This window comes from Entelurus aequoreus, linkage group LG04 (genome assembly GCF_033978785.1).
Source record: "Entelurus aequoreus isolate RoL-2023_Sb linkage group LG04, RoL_Eaeq_v1.1, whole genome shotgun sequence".
Taxonomy (NCBI): Eukaryota; Metazoa; Chordata; class Actinopteri; order Syngnathiformes; family Syngnathidae; genus Entelurus; species Entelurus aequoreus.
Window position 1 is genome coordinate 43,444,498 of NC_084734.1, and position 17,180 is coordinate 43,461,677.

The 17,180-nt window shown below is 40.4% G+C and overlaps 1 protein-coding gene across 4 annotated transcripts in view; it reads right to left on the reverse strand.

Annotated features, from left to right (window-relative positions):
• Positions 1-17,180, reverse strand: part of LOC133648655 (kelch-like protein 29) — a 575,830-nt gene that overhangs the window by 68,185 nt on the left and 490,465 nt on the right. For all 4 annotated transcript variants that reach the window (XM_062044945.1, XM_062044946.1, XM_062044947.1 and 1 more), the window contains one exon: positions 9,731-9,929. In XM_062044945.1, the coding sequence (XP_061900929.1) occupies positions 9,731-9,929 (199 nt within the window). The remainder of the gene's footprint in view (positions 1-9,730; positions 9,930-17,180) is intronic.

Genomic DNA, 17,180 nt, shown 5'->3' on the forward strand with positions numbered 1-17,180 from the left:
CACTAACGTACACTTTTTTACACACTGGAAACAGTCTCCAGCCATCAGAGAATCATAAAAAATAAGTAATGTACGTTTTTGTAAACAATAAAAATTACTCTTTGCTATAGCTAACGTATGTGGTTTTTGTATCGGAGAAACTGTCATCATGTTCTCAATCAACCTGAAGTAAGTTTTCTTAAAACAATCAGACAATTTAGTGTATTCGATTAAACGAAATGGTATGTACTGGTTCTGATAAAACTGCACGCAAAAGCTATATTTTTTTTAAACAACCAAGAAAATTTATATTATAGAACAAAACCATTTAAAAAATATATTAGTTTTGTAAATATTAACAATTTGGTATTTTAAATCAACCTATTGTACATTTCTTGTAAACATCAAATATAATTTAGAGCAGTGGTCCCCAACCACCGGGCCGCGGCCCGGTACCGGGCCACTGGATCGAAATCCGCACAAGAAATTTAAAAAAATAAAAAATAAAAATGTTTTATTTATTTTTTTAATTTTTTTATTAAATCAACATAAAAAACACAAGATTAGTGCACCAACCCAAAAAACCTCCCTCCCCCATTTACACTCATTCACACAAAAGGGTTGTTTCTTTCTGTTATTAATATTTCTGGTTCCTACATTATATATCAATATAGAGCAATACAGTCTGCAGGGATACAGTTAGCACACATGATTGTATTTCTTTATGACAAAAAAATAAAAATACCATACTGAAGTCGATGACCAGCTCCTTGGTCTTGTCCACATTAAGGACCAGATGGTTCGCCTGAGACCACTCCACAAAGTCAGCGATCAGTGTTCTGTACTCCAATTCCTGTCCCTCTCTGATACACCCGACCACAGCAGAGTTGTCAGAGTATTTCTGCAGATGACAGGACCTGGAACTGTACTGGAAGTCTGAGGTGTACAGGGTGAACAGGAAAGGAGACAGGACGGTCCCCTGTGGAGCACCTACACCACTGACCACAGCATCATCCACTCCTACATGGGGCTGATATGCAAACTGTAGAGGATCCAGGGAAGGAGGTAACACATGGTTGTTTTTGTTACAAAATTGAATATAATTTTGTGTTTTCAACAAACATTATGTGTTTGTTTTGTAACTTGAAGTGAGTTCAAGTTGTTGTGAGTTGAAGTTAAAGAACGTGTTTGAAAATCTTGGAAAGAGAAAATACAATGAACCCAACGTATGTTTATTAGTGTTTTACAGCAGTGGTCCCCAACCACCGGGCCGTGGCCCGGTACCGGGCCGCACAAGAAATAAAAAAAACAAAACAATTTTTTTTTAATTTTTTAAAATGTATTAAATCAACATAAAAAACAAAATATATACATTATATATCAATATAGATCAATACAGTCTGCAGGGATACAGTCCATAAGCACACATGATTGTATTTCTTTATGAAAAAAATAAAAAATAAAAATAAAAAACCCCCCCGGTCCGTGGGACTAATTTTCAAGCGTTGACCGGTCCGCAGCTACAAAAAGGTTGGGGACCACTGTTTTAAAGGGACCAAATATGCATTTTCTGGACACAATAAAAACTATTTTGAGTCTTTAATTAAGCTGACATAGGTTTTTGTAAACAGGAAAGACAATTTAGTTTTCAACAATCGAAATAATACAAAATCTTTGAAGACAACCTAGAGTCTTTGTAGTCTTCAACATACCTAACTTACATGTTTCCCTAATCTTTGAAGACAATTGAGTCAACATTTAAGCTACCGTACGTGTTTTTGTTAACACTGAAGCAAACAGAGGCAAAGACTAATGTTTTTGCATCATGATAAGGAATCCCAACACAAGTCATCTCACGCCACCTTGACTCCCAGAAACTACTAACCATAATTAGTCTGAGCTGGACTAGGATCAACCAAAGTCCTGACGTTAAGGTGCCTTTGTCTTTCTTGGCTGACGACAGCTTAAATGTGCGACGCACACAGCAAGTTCAATTAAACCTGACATCACGGACGAAGAACATAAAAGCAAGGTTGAACAAGTGTTAATTGGGCGGCGGCCAACAGTGGTGGGTGGCGTCCGTTGAAGGCTGTTAGGATATTTTCTGCTGCCGTTATAAGGTGCAGTGTTTGTGCTGAGATCCGATGCTGCTTGGCTGAGTTGAGAGCAACTGCATGGAAGAAAATTAACCATCTTTACCACTGTATGTTGTTATTGTGTTAGCATTAAAGCTATAGGCCAGCCATGGAGAATGTTGACAACAACTTCTAGAATCAGCAGCTGCTTCCTCCTCATGATCTCCTGCAGACACTAATGACAGCTAATCACATGCACATCCACGAGCTAATTAAACAATTAACGGCTAATGGATGGAGCGGGCAAAACAGTGGAGTCATGACAACACTCGTCACTTGATTCCAACCAGTCCCCGAAATCACAATTTTTACTCCTGTTTGTTTCAGAAATAGTAAAAAATAAATTACATGTAATCTGAGTCATGCATTGTGCAAGCAGCTCATTTCTATGCTGAATAGACACTTGGAGCACTTGATTAAAATCCAAAAAGGAAAATGAGCAGAGCATTCAAATGCTCCAAAAATGCTAAATGGATGCAGAAGAGCCTCTTGTCTAAATAGTGGACTTGCAGTTACAGAAATTGTCCTTTTATTGGACCGTATTTGATTACATAACCTTATTTTTTTTTGTATTTTAAGTGTTGGGAGGTTATGGTGTAAGTTTATTTCGAACATGCATACAATTACAATATGATGTCACATATAGTTGAAGTACCTCGGAGTCTTGTTCACGAGTGAGGGAAGAGTGGATCGTGAGATCGACAGGCGGATCGGTGCGGCGTCTTCAGTAATGCGGACGCTGTATCGATCTGTTGTGGTGAAGAAGGAGCTGAGCCGGAAGGCAAAGCTCTCAATTTACCGGTCGATTTACGTTCCCATCCTCACCTATAGTCATGAGCTTTGGGTTATGACCGAAAGGACAAGATCACGGGTACAAGCGGCCGAAATGAGTTTCCTCCGCCGGGTGGCGGGGCTCTCCCTTAGAGATAGGGTGAGAAGCTCTGTCATCTGGGGGGAGCTCAAAGTAAAGCCGCTGCTCCTCCACATCCAGAGGAGCCAGATGAGTTGTTTCGGGCATCTGGTCAGGATGCCACCCGAACGCCTCCCTAGGGAGGTGTTTAGGGCACGTCCGACCGGTAGGAGGCCACAGGGAAGACCCAGGACACGTTGGGAAGACTATGTCTCCCGGCTGGCCTGGGAACGCCTCGGGATCCCCCGGGAGGAGCTGGACGAAGTGGCTGGGGAGAGGGAAGTCTGGGCTTCCCTGCTTAGGCTGCTGCCCCCGCGACCCGACCTCGGATAAGCGGAAGAAGATGGATGGATGGATGGATATTTCCAGTTTCTCATTACACAGCAGAGGTGTCAAACTCATTTTAGATCGGGGGATATGGAGAAAAATATCGAGAAAATATGGAGAACAATCTGCTCCCAATTGGGCCGGACTGGTAAAATCTCGGCATGATAAAAATAAAGACAACTTCATATTGTTTTCTTTGTTTAAAAATAGAACAAGCACATTCTGAAATTTTGCAAATCATAATGTTGTTGTTTTTTTTTACAATTACCTGTTGCGGTTAATAGTATATATACTTTATTTGTCGTTATTTATATTTTCGGAATAAATGATGTGATAATGTTCATCCGTCAACTCATTGGTGTTAATTTTCAATCTATCAAGATAAAAAAAATATATTTATCAAAATCAAATTACAGTATGCTATTTATGTAGTACTAACATCATGTGGTTTATTTTGTACATATGTAGCATTATCTACAAAGAATTGCTATTGCGACATCCTGTGGACACATTTAGAACAGCAGTTTCTTTCATTCAAAAATTTCAGGTACATTTTTATACTTAGCAAACTCATCCCGCGGGCCGGATAAAACCTGTTCACGGGCCTGATCCGGCCCTCGGACCGTAGGTTTGACACCCCTATTATACAGCATCTTTGAAAAGCGTGTATTGAAGGTAAGTTATCCACAATCTCCTCAGGATGCTGGAATTTAAAAAATGCTTTTAATAAGCACTAGTGTCGGTAGCTTTGATGCTAATGAGCTGTGTTTGTCCACGCCTGTCACAGACAGAGTGTGTGTCTCAAAGACGTGCTCATTATTGGAAAAAGTCTGCATTAAATACAACAAAATATGAGTCTGGGTTACGGATTAAAATGTGTGCATGTGAAACAATTTTGATTAAAACACTTGGCAACAAAAATAGGCAATTTAAATTCATAATCATAACAAGATTTTCTGCAGATGTATGAAAAAGTACAAAAACAATATTTCCGCCTCACACGCACACACACACACACACACACACACACACACACACACACACACACACACACACACACACACACACACACACACACACACACACACACACACACACACACACACACACACACACACACACACACACACACGCACACACGCCACACAAGCACACAAACAGACGCTCACAGTCCACAGATTGACTTTGCTCAGCAAGAAGTGCTTCATGGAAGGCAGTTCTCTTTTCTTTTACGCTTGACAGTCTTATCAACAGAGCTCAGGTGGCGCTCCACCTGCTTAGCTGCATTTTTAAACGCACGCGCACACACACACACACACACACACACACACACACACACACACACACACACACACACACACACACACACACACACACACACACACACACACACACACACACACACACACACACACACACACACACACACACACACACACACACACACACACACACACACACACAATGACTGACTACAGAATCTGCCCTTTCCCCAAACTTCCATTTCCCATCATTCTAATACATTTTCACCTCACGCTCTCTGTCCAGTCTTTATCTCAAATTACTCACCCGTCTTTTGCACAAAAAGTCCATGCAGAAAACAGGAGAGCGCTCTCTACTGTGTGGCGCCCAAATAAGCACACAAAAACCCCCTTCACAACTGATACACACACATTCATTTGAGGAAGCTCATTCTAGCATTTTTCAGTAGTGCTGGACAATTATGGCAAAAATAATAAAAAAGATTTTTGAGCGATATTGACATCAAGATTAATAACAAGATTATTAATTGATTTAAAAACTATTAGTATTTACTTCACCACCAAAACTCAACTTTAAATATAATTTAAAAAAAAACCGATGGATATAAATTAGTAACGAATACCATACCATACCATACCATACCAACATTATTTATAAAGCCCTTTAAAAACAAGCACAGTTGAAAAACAAAGGGCTGTACACCACAAAGAAATAGAGGCAAAGGACAGACTAAAAAATATTTAAAACAGAAATAAAAATACACATTGAAAAATCAAATATAAATGACCCTAAGAACAGTACAGAATAAACAACAAGTATACAATTAATAATAGAATAAGTAATAAACCAAAATAACACTAGCAATATATACAATTTACATTTGTGACCCAAATATTAACCAAGTAATAGCGATACCGTTAAGGACTTATTTTTAGCGGCGCCGTGTTCACAGAGAGCTAACTACCTTATGCTGCTGTATTGACATCATCAGCTGGTGAGCTGCTTCCTCGCCTCGGTGCTTGTGAGAGCTTATTCCAGATCATAAATCATGCCTCTCACTTTTATAGTAAAAGAATGAATACATAATCCGAAAAATTTGACAGCCAAAACATGGCGAAAAAGACCCGACAAGACGCTTGGTTATACCCCTTTTTTTCTTTGCGAGGATTATGAGTCATTCATGTAAACGGGAATGTACCAACATCCTAGCAGTTGGCATCCTAGTGAGAGCAGACATTGTACAGTAAGTGATGTTTTATTATGTTTGTTGTCTCTCATGAAGTCTGCAGTGAGTAATAATCAGTGATGTTGTTGGAACGAAAGAGCAAAAGTCATGATGCAGTTCTCCTTTTAGCACATTGCTGTATGGTTGTGTAAAGTACTTTGTTGAAACCTTTATTTTGTTAGTACAGTCAGACTGGATGTTGCGCACAGTGCTGTTATTGTGAAAGGGAGGTGGGGGTGGGGGGTTGGGGGGGTGGGGCTGTTCTGAGCGTGACAAGTTTGGAGACAACTTGAAGCTGTTAAAAAAAAAAGAGAGAAAGCCTCTCAGGTTGCGACTGCTGTCGTGTTTGTAAGTTGATCTTACATCGATGATGTCGTTCACAACAACACAAGCAGATAAAATGTGTTGCTGATGTATGAATTGTTCTTACGAGTTGTGGCTTCAGAGTTTAATCACTGTTTCAAGTGACCGTCTCGACGTTGTTTATTTTAAATTGTGTTTTGGGGGTGAATAAGTGTCCGGGACAGATCATTTTCCCAAAGAAATGTTCCTTCTTCCCACAATGAGTATTTCACTCACATTTATGTCAATTCGCATGCTAATCGGGTTCTGTTTTTTTAGCCAATTCTGTGATTCTGTCCGCAGTTACGCACGTAAACGCGGTAATCATATGGCCTCAATTTTCTCGTTGAGTTTAGTGATTATTGATCAGGCATACGAGAGCTGTGTCAAATAAAATGTTAATGAATTTGGACATTGGTGTGTGGAGTCTATATTACATTAAAAAAAACCTAATGAATTGAAGCAATGCCCAATAGAAGTCACTTTCAGCATTCTAAAGCTGTGTCAGAAAATACTTGGAATCAACCCAATTACATCTGTGAATCAACCTCTTTGGTACAATCCTAATATCATTATTAACAAAAATGTGGTCAAATGGACCACATGGAAAGATAGAGGTATCACTAAACCTCATCATATTACTCATGTAAACTCCTTTAAACCGTTCAATGAATTAGTTGATCAATATAATATACCCAGAAATCATTTTTTAAATTGTATATTTTTTTAAACACTGCAAAGAAATGCATATCCTCTGAAAGTATGACTTTTAATGGCTATTAACGGGACGATACACTTTTTAATCAGGATACAATTTTTAAAAAAAAACATATATATTTTATGGAATAATAAATGAACATCATACGAGGAATGCTAATGATGCATGTGTTCGGAAATGGATGATCGACTTAAACATTTTAGAAAGAGATATATCATGGAATGATATTTGGAAAAATACCAATAAGCCCTTTAGAAGCATTGAAAATAAGCTTGGGCAATTTAAGATCACGAATAGATTGTATTTTACATCCTCTCAGCTTGTGCAGAAGATAGCAAGTTATGCATGAAGTGTCAGGCAGCTGAGGGAACCCTTGTTCATTTATTGTGGGAATGTCCCAGAGTAAAAGAGTTATGGTTGAAAACAACAAAAGAAGCAATCACATTCCTGAATATAAACATCCCAATGACACTGCAAACTTGTATTCTTGGTGAGCTGCATCAATTTAGTAACGTGTCATTAGGGAATAAAAATGCATTTCTTTCAATATGCATCAAAACAAAAACAGTAATGTTAAAAAAATTAATAGATGTTGATAGTCCAACTCATACTGACTGGTACACACAAGCTATGGAGATGATATCAGTAGAAAAAACTGCATTTAGTTTGGATAATAATGAGTCATATATTGTGAGTGTGAATGTTGTCTGTCTATCTGTGTTGGCCCTGCGATGAGATGGCGACTTGTCCAGGGTGTATCCCGCCTACCGCCCGAATGCAGCTGAGATAGGCTCCAGCACCCCCGCGACCCCGAAAGGGATAAGCGGTAGAAAATGGATGGATGGATAGATATTGGAATATGGGATCCATTATTAAAATTATTTTTAACTTCTAAATGAACCTAAATATGACTTATTTTTATCCTTGTGGTAAATATTGGACACAATGTGTTGTCAGGTTTATAAGATTTGATACAAATGTAAGCCACTGTTCTTCCTTTTTTGTATTTTTTTTATACATGACAATGTAAATAAGGGATTTTTATTTACTGTTATGTTGGAATTCTTATTAATATTGATACTACTGTTGATATTATATATTTTAGTTTGACTACTTTGGATTGTTTCGTGTCATGTTTGTATGTCCTCTCAATTACTCTGTTGATTGCTATTCTGAATGTTGCTGGTTTGAAATTCGAATTGTATTGTTATTGTATTATTGTGAAATATTTTGTTGAACTGATAAAACATTTTGTAAAAAAAAAGACAACATGTAACAACCATGGTGAGATCTCAAACTTTTAGTAGACGTGGTCTTTTCTTTACTAAAACGCTCACTCATCTGTTTCACCGTCACAACCTCAGGATTTTGCATGCACATTGCGTGGAAATTAATTGGTTTTTTCGATTATAGCATTTTTATGATCTTAGAGAAGCCATAATCGAAATCAAATTCAATTAGTTGTTGAGGTCTAGTTGACAGCCCGAAATGTATGACATCAGGTGCCACACAAAGCTATAAAGGCAAGATCACACACACACTTAGCAGGTGGCGTGTAATGCAACATGCATGCACTCCTCCCCAGCGGCGTTTATGTGCTATTATGTGGTTGTGACGTACACAGCCACAAGCAAACAAACATTATGTGGCGGGCCCGCAAGCACGCGATGCTGCCAAAGCCCTTAAGATGCCTCAAACGACGTCATTACGGACAATTAAACGGAAATACCAAGCGACTCCCCTCTTGTTTACTCATTAGCCGTTAAAGCAAACGGAGGCTGAAGTCGCCGCAGCGTGACGCACAAAACGATTGTTTGTACAGCCGAGCGCTGAAGTGTGTCGGTGTGTGTGAAAACACTTCATTGGCAGCAAGGACATGCAGTTGTGTGTGTGTGTGTGTGTGTGTGTAGGATGAGTCCCACATAGCTTTTAGGTGGACTTTGTTACACAAACTTGTGTGTCTTGAACTACAACAGTGTTTACTATTATAGGCAAAAGTGGGTATGTAAGTCGATGGGTAGGCATACACGTGCGTAGGTAAGTCGACAGGTGTAGAGGTAGAGGGGTCTGTAAGTAAACAGGTAGGTAGAGGCATATGTAGCTATGTATGCATGTCCTGTAGCTATAAGTTTGTGGGTAGATAGGTGGGTACAGTATGGAGGTAAATGGTAGGGAGGTAGCGGTGGATGTACAGTAGGTAGGCATTTTGCAAGGTATTAGCTAGCATGATGGGTAGATGGGTGTGTTGATAGGTATGTAGTTGGTAAATAAGTAGATAGGTATGTTGGCAGGTACAGTAGGTAGTCAGTCATGTAGGTAGCTTGGTAAGTAAGTAGCTGGGTATGTAGTAGATAGGTATGTAGGTAAGTATGTAGGCTGATAAGCAAATGGGAATGTGAGTGGGTATTTAGGTAGGTTGACGGTCAAGGTGAGGTATGTAGATATATGTACGTACATTGGTAGTTAGATGGGTCTGTCGGCAGGTAGGGAATGTAGGTCCTGTATGTTGCTAGGTAGGAAGATTGGTATGTACGTGTATACAATAAACGTTTAGGGAGACATCTAGTTAGTTACATAGGTGGGTAGGTATGTGGGTAGAAGAGTAAGTAAATAGATAGGTAGTTAGATGGGTATATAGAAAGGTATTATATTATAGGTTGGCAGATATGTATGTTGGGAGATGGTTATGCATACAAGTATGGACATAGATGGGTAGAGATAGCCGGGTAGGTAGGTAGGTATGGCTGGATATATGAAAGCGAAAGTAATTTGTATAGTCAGAGACTTTCTAAAAAAATAAAAAAATAAAAATGTGTGCAGATGTGTGTCACCTGCAGAGAGTCTGGGTCTGGTCCTGGGGGTCGGCATCTCCTGGCGAGCGTGAGGCAGCATGTGGTAGCGCTTGGCTTCGTTGACAAGGTCTCTGCACGCCTCGGACGACTTGATGAGCTCCTCATTGTCCACCACGTTGAGAAGGTAGGACGGGTGGATGAAGGGCAGACGCACGGCCGCCAGCAGCTCAGACAAATGCTGGGGAGTAAATCAATGTTCACGTTACTGCAGCCATAATTAATATGTACACACACAACATGTTTCCCAGCAGTATGTGCATACATTGGAGAGGAAAGGTGTGCATACAGGCAGGGCATACTGTTGCCATAGCAACCTACTATATCGCTGCAGAATAGTGTGTTTAAATGTGGCGGAGTGCGCGCCCATGAGAGGCTGAGTCGTTGCGACAGTAAAACCTGTAAACAAGCCGGTGCTCGGTGTCAGAGCGGCGGGCAGAGACTGACCCTGCTGACCTCTCCGGGCTCAGAGCCATGTGCCCCCGGCTGAAGGGCCGGCGAGAACACAGTCCAGCTTGCATCATTCCACAGAGACAGAAAACAATAATAAGCCAAGGACTGCTCCTCAAGCACACCTCTCAAAATGTTATCACATTTATCATTATAACTATGATTATAAGTAAGTTTGTACATTTAATAATACAGTTCCATCACTTATAAGACACTTTTGGTACCATGATAATTATTGTTTTTAATTCACCAATGCGAGCTTCTTTTTAAACCACTTTTTTTCTGCAATCGGCAGCGCGCACACCGAAAAGAACAAGGAAGCAGTTGGTTATACATGTCAAAGTCGAAACACAGAACTACCTATTTACCTACCTAACTATCTAACTATTTACCTCTACATACCTATCTAGCTACCAAATACTTCACATATACACCTAAATATCAGCCAACATGCTCATCTACCTACCTACCTACCTGTACATACCATCTATCGAGACAAGATTATCATTCGCCCTCTGCCCTCCCTAGAGGACATTGCTCGCTCTCGCTCCTGGCAGAGCGCTCTCACCCTGGTCAGCACTCGTTCGTGGGGACGGCGTGGCACGGTAGGGAGAGTGGCTGTGCCAGCAACCTGAGGGTTCCTGGTTCAATCCCCACCTTCTACCAACCTCGTCACGTCTGTTGTGTCCTTGAGCAAGACACTTCAACCTTGCTCCTGATGGGTCGTGGTTAGGGCCTTGCATGGCAGCCCCCGCCATCAGTGTGTGAATGTGTGAATGTGGAAACAGTGTCAAAGCACTTTGAGTACCTTGAAGGTAGAAAAGCGCTATACAAGTATAACCCATTTAACCTGCTGCCATTATGGAAGAGATTTCAGTCACAAAAGAGCCGGACAAACAGAATTTAAAACAGTTTTTACTCGTGGGCCATTAGGCTATTGAATCTGTCCCAATAGCTTTCGCTGTTTTTTTACTGCTGTTCGTACTGATATTTTTTTCTAACATGTTATTTATTGTTTGTCTTGTATTTTAACTTCACCTAACAGACTACCCACCTGTATTTTCATCATGCCCTCATGTCTGATGAAATAAAGTGTTTGGTTCTATTCTACCTACCCATCTACCTACATACCCATGTGACCACCTTCCCATCTACTTACATACCTATGAAAACATCTATTTACAAGATATTTGCCTGCATACAAATCTACATACCCTTTCATCTCCCTGCCAACCTATCCATCCTATGACAAATTAACTTATCCAGCTACATGCATACCTTTCTGACCACCTTCCCATTTACTTACAGTACATAATCTATCAACCCATTTATTTATAGTGTACCTACCTACATACCTATCCATCGACCTTACGACCTATCCATTTTAGTCCCAATTACCCTACATGGGGTCACCCATATCTGCGGTCCTCTCCAAGGTTTCTCATAGTCATTCACATTGACATCCCACTGGGTTGTGAGTTTTTCCTTGCCCTTATGTAGGCTCTGAACCGAGGATGTTGTTGTGGCTTGTGCAGCCCTTTTGAGACACTTGTGATTTAGGGCTATATAAATAAACATTGATTGATTGATTGATGCCTATTTATTTGACCACCTTCCCGTCTACTTACCTATCTATCAATCCATTTATCTACAGTATACCTACTTATATACCCACATACCTAGCTACATACCCAGTTAGCCACCTGCCAACCTATCCATCTATGTACCTCCCTACATACCTATCTATCTGACCATCTTCCCATATACCGTATTTTTTGGACTATAAGACGCACTTAAAATCCTTTAATTTTCTCAAAAATTTAACAGTGCGCCTTATAACCCGGTGCGCCTAATGTATGGAATAATTCTGGTTGTGCTTACCCACCTGGAAGCTATTTTATTTGGTACATGGTGTAACGATAAGTGTGACCAGTAGATGGCAGTCACACATAAGCGAGACTGCAAGATGACGCCAGTAAACAACACCAAAACTTTAAATGTTCCATTGAGAATATAGAACATTACACACAGCGCTCAAAAATCCAACTAAATTTTAAGTACGACTTTGGTAAGCTATGAAGCCGCACCGCTTGATGGATTGTTCTGTGCTTCAATATATGAATATTATTATGGTGTGTGTATAAGGTAAGACATATCTGGCATTTTGTTTCGCAAAATTATGCAAAACCAACTTTTCTTACATTCTGGTACCTGCTGATGTGTATTTGGGATCTGCATAAGTTCTGAAAATGTGTGCGCGTCCGCCATTGTAGTCTGTGACGACGCCGTGGTCTGTAAGATTCTTCTTTTTCTCTATCTTCTTGTTATGGGACATTCATCCTCCGCTGTTGCCATTTCTAATATAAAGTAGTGTAAAGTTCTAACTTATATCCGTCAGTAGTCTCGCTATGGAAGTGCTAAAAACTACCGGTGTAGTGGGTTTACATTATTCTACTACCTGCCTACCTGGCAACATGCCTACATTAGGGTACATATACATACGTACAATGACACAAAAGAGGTATAATTTAAGACCTCACAGTATTCTGGAACACAATACACGCATCCATCCATCCATCCATTTTCTACCGCTTGTCCCTTTTGGGGTCACGGGGGGTCGCTGGAGCCTATCTCAGCTACAATCGGGCGGAAGGCGGGGTACACCCTTGACAAGTCGCCACCTCATCGCAGGGCCAACACAGATTGACAACATTCACACTCACTTTCACACACTAGGGCCAATTTAGTGTTGCCAATCAACCTATCCCCAGGTGCATATCTTTGGAGGTGGGAGGAAGCCGGAGTACCCGGAGGGAACCCAGGCAGTCACGGGGAGAACATGCAAACTCCACACAGAAAGATCCCGAGCCCGGGTTTGAACTCAGGACTACTCAGGACCTTCGTATTGTGAGTCAGATACACTAACCCCTGTTCCACCGTGCTGCCCCAGTACACACATACTGTAGCTAATATAAACAACAACGTTTCTATGTGGACGAAGGCTTATACTATACCAATTTTCTGTTTTGAGTCAGTGAGAGTGTTCAAAATGGCAAAATGCTAAACATATATAAACGTAAATAAATAACATTTGTGAAGTGATGTATTGTTTGCTTGGTAAGTATTGTATGCAAATTGTGAATGGCAGTGGTTCTCAAATGGGGGTACGCGTACCCCTGGGGGTACTTGAAGGTATGCCAAGGGGTACGTGAGATTTTTTTTAAATATTCCAAAAATAGCAACAATTCAAAAATCCTTTATAAATATATTTATTGAATAATACTTCAACAAAATATGAATGTAAGTTCATAAACTGAACATCAAATCAAGTAGGCTATTCCATTCATTACCATAAACCCAGAGTTTCCCCCATGCCATGATGGTTTGACCCTCACTAAAATGTCTGTCAAAAAGAACTGTGAAAAGAAATGCAACAATGCAATATTCAGTGTTGACAGCTAGATTTTTTTGTGGACATGTTCCATAAATATTGATGTTAAAGATTAATTTTTTTGTGAAGAAATGTTTAGAATTAAGTTCATGAATCCAGATGGATCTCTATTACAATCCCCAAAGAGGGCACTTTAAGTTGATGATTACTTCTATGTGCAGAAATCTTTATTTATAATTGAATCACTTGTTTATTTTTGAACAAGTTTTTAGTTATTTTTATATCTTTTTTTCCAAATAGTTCAAGAAAGACCACTACAAATGAGCAATATTTTGCACTGTTATACAATTTAATAAATCAGAAACTGATGACATAGTGCTGTATTTTACTTCTTTATCTCTTTTTTTCAACCACAAATGCTTTGCTCTGATTAGGGGGTACTTGAAATAAAAACATTTTCACAGGGGGTACATCACTGAAAAAAGGTTGAGAACCACTGGTGAATGGTGTATTGACAGTCGAATATCTGAACTAATTTGCCCTGAGCTCAGTCAGACATAATATCACTTAAAAATCAATAGGATTCTTGTTATGAAGGAAGTTTGTCTTTAATAATTAAAACAGAGAATGGACATGAAATAAGAACGTTTGTCTTTAGACCTCAGCTTCTGTGGCCTACGATACCACTGGATATCAGAAGGGTTCTTGCAAAAAAGTTCCTTAAAACCTTCATCGTAGACCTCATGTGGTGACGTTAAAGTCTGAGCTATTTGATTGGCAACAACAGCAGAGGATGAATTAATAAACACACAATGACTATTGGGAGAACAGAAGAGAAAGCGTTGCCAAGGCAACCAGCACGGGGACTTCCAAAAGCAACAGTCAGCGACAAGCTCTATACTGTACTCAACCTCACTTGTGTTTTTCCCCTTCTCTCCTAGCTAAACTTTGGAAGACGAAGTTAAGGGGGCGGGGGGGTGGGGGGGGGGGGGGGGAGTTGGCGCGCCATCTGCAAATCCGCCTAAACCGCATCTGCTGTGATCCCGCTTTGCTCGCCAAATATGTTTAAAATTGCAGGAAAAGGACTTCAGATGGACCACATCTGGACGCTGCTAAAAGGTAGGAGGCACACACACAAACCTCAGTGGACTCACACACGTTTACTGTAAACCTCCACTGTTTTTATGATGAGACTACAAATCACTGAAGTCCATTAAACATGCGGTGCATTGTGGGAAATGTGATCTCTTTACCTACTTCCCCTCTGTCTCGCTACTTCCATTCCTGCTTCCTCGCCCGTCCTCCCACACTCCGCACAGCCACATCGAAATGAGATGCACACTTGCAGAGAATATCCAAATTCAAACTGTCAGACTGAATGTTAAAAAAAGTAGAAGAGGCCACAAGTCGTAGGCAAAATAAAAGTCTTGCCAGCACAAAGTTCTTGATTTCTTATTCTAGCAATAAGCTGTCTTTGCATCGTTAAACCACTTGTTTTACATCTATAGACACCAGGGGGCAGAGTGGTGAAGGTAAAAGTGCTACATTTGTTGGATAGCAAAGTGCTAAAAATGCTAACCTTGCTGTGCTGCAGCTACCACGTTTATTTGGTGGCAAGGGTTTTCATCCGAGAAAAAATGTCCCAAAATCTGCTGCAAAGTATTGAGGCCCGTCCCTTTGTAAAATTGCAAAACTGTTACGTAAATGAAGAAACCAAGTACATTTTTTCATGATTTATAATCTTCGTAGGAAATAGTAAGGTCAGTGGTCAACAGTCATTAGCTATTATCTGTGGTTGGTACCATTCCAGTTGTCGTAAGATATCTGGAATATATTATATATTGTGACTTCGGAGTATATAATGTAACGTGCGGTGTTCCACAGAGTTTGGTTTTTGGCCCTGCACTCTTCAGCATTTACATGTTGCCGCTAGGTGACATCATACGCAAATACGGTGTTAGCTTTCACTGTTATGCTGATGACACCCAACTCTACATGCCCCTAAAGCTGACCAACACGCCAGATTGTAGTCACCTGGGGGTGTGTCTAAATGAAATTAAACAATGGATGTCCAGCTACTTTTTGCATCTTAACACTAAGAAAACGGAAATGTTGATTATCGGTCCTGCTAGACACCGGCACCTATTTAATAATACCACCTTAACATTTCGCAACCAAACAATTACACAAAGTGACTCGGTAAAGAATCTGGGTATTATCTTCGACCCAACTCTCTCGTTTGAGTCACACATTAAGAGTGTTACTAAAACGGCCTTTTTCCATCTCTGTAACACCGCTAAAATTTGTCCCATTTTGTCCACTAGCGACGGTGAGATCATTATTCATGTGTTCGTTACGTCTCGTCTCCATTACTGTAACGTATTATTTTCGGGTCTCCCTATGTCTAGCATTAAAAGACTACAGTTGGTACAAAATGCGGCTGCTAGACTTTTGACAAGAACAAGAAAGTTTGATCATATTACGCCTATACTGGCTCACCTGCACTGGCTTCCTGTGCACTTAAGATGTGACTTTAAGGTTTTACTACTTACGTATAAAATACTACACAGTCTAGCTCCAGCCTATCTTGCCGATTGTATTGTACCATATGTCCCGGCAAGAAATCTGCGTTCAAAGAACACCGACTTATCAGTGATTCCCAGAGCCCAAAAAAGTGTTTTATATTCAGGCTCCAGTACTATGGAATGCCCTCCAGGTAACAGTTAGAGATGCTACCTCAGTAGAAGCATTTAAGTCCCATCTTAAAACTCATTTGTATACTCTAGCCTTTAAATACACCCCTTTTTAGACCAGTTGATCTGCTGTCTCTCTTTTCTGCTCTGCCCCCCTCTCCTGCGTGGCGAGGTTATCAGGTGACCACGGATCAGCCTCCATGGATGAGGCAATCGCTGTTCAAAGTCGGGACCCAGAATGGCCCTCTCCTCTTTGCATCAGTTGGTGACATCTCTACGCCCCGACGCCCCATTCAAGATGATCCCCTGCAGGCCCCACCATGAACTGGACTCTCACATTATTAACTGTATCCACTCGGCATCCATTGCACCGGTCACCCAGGTGGGGATGCCCACTTCTGCTGTCCTTTCTAAGGTTTCCCGTTGTTCCCATTGGGTTGAGTTTTTTCTTGAGTTTTTTCTTGCCATAGTGTGGGATCTGAGCCGAGGATGTCGTTCTGGCTTGGGACATTTGTGATTAAGGGCTATATAAGTAAACTTTGATTGATTGATTGACTGCTGACCTAAAAGCAGTTTTACACTGTGGAGGGGCGTTAGCCACTAGCAAAGACTCATCAGTGGACCACACTGCTTCTATTTACATCTGTTCTTTAGTGATGCACAGATCGATACTGAAATATCAATACCAAATCTTTATGCTCTGATATAGATTTTTAAAATCCAAATATCAATACTTTTGAAACTTTAGTTACTTTGAGATATTGTATATCATTAACAGGAACACAGAGTAAAGTAACAAAATCCTTGGGAACTTTTCAAAATGAAATGCGATTGGTGAGAACTACTTTTTCTTCCGCCTGGGTAAATGCGTAATGCGCAGCGACACACAGTGCTGTGC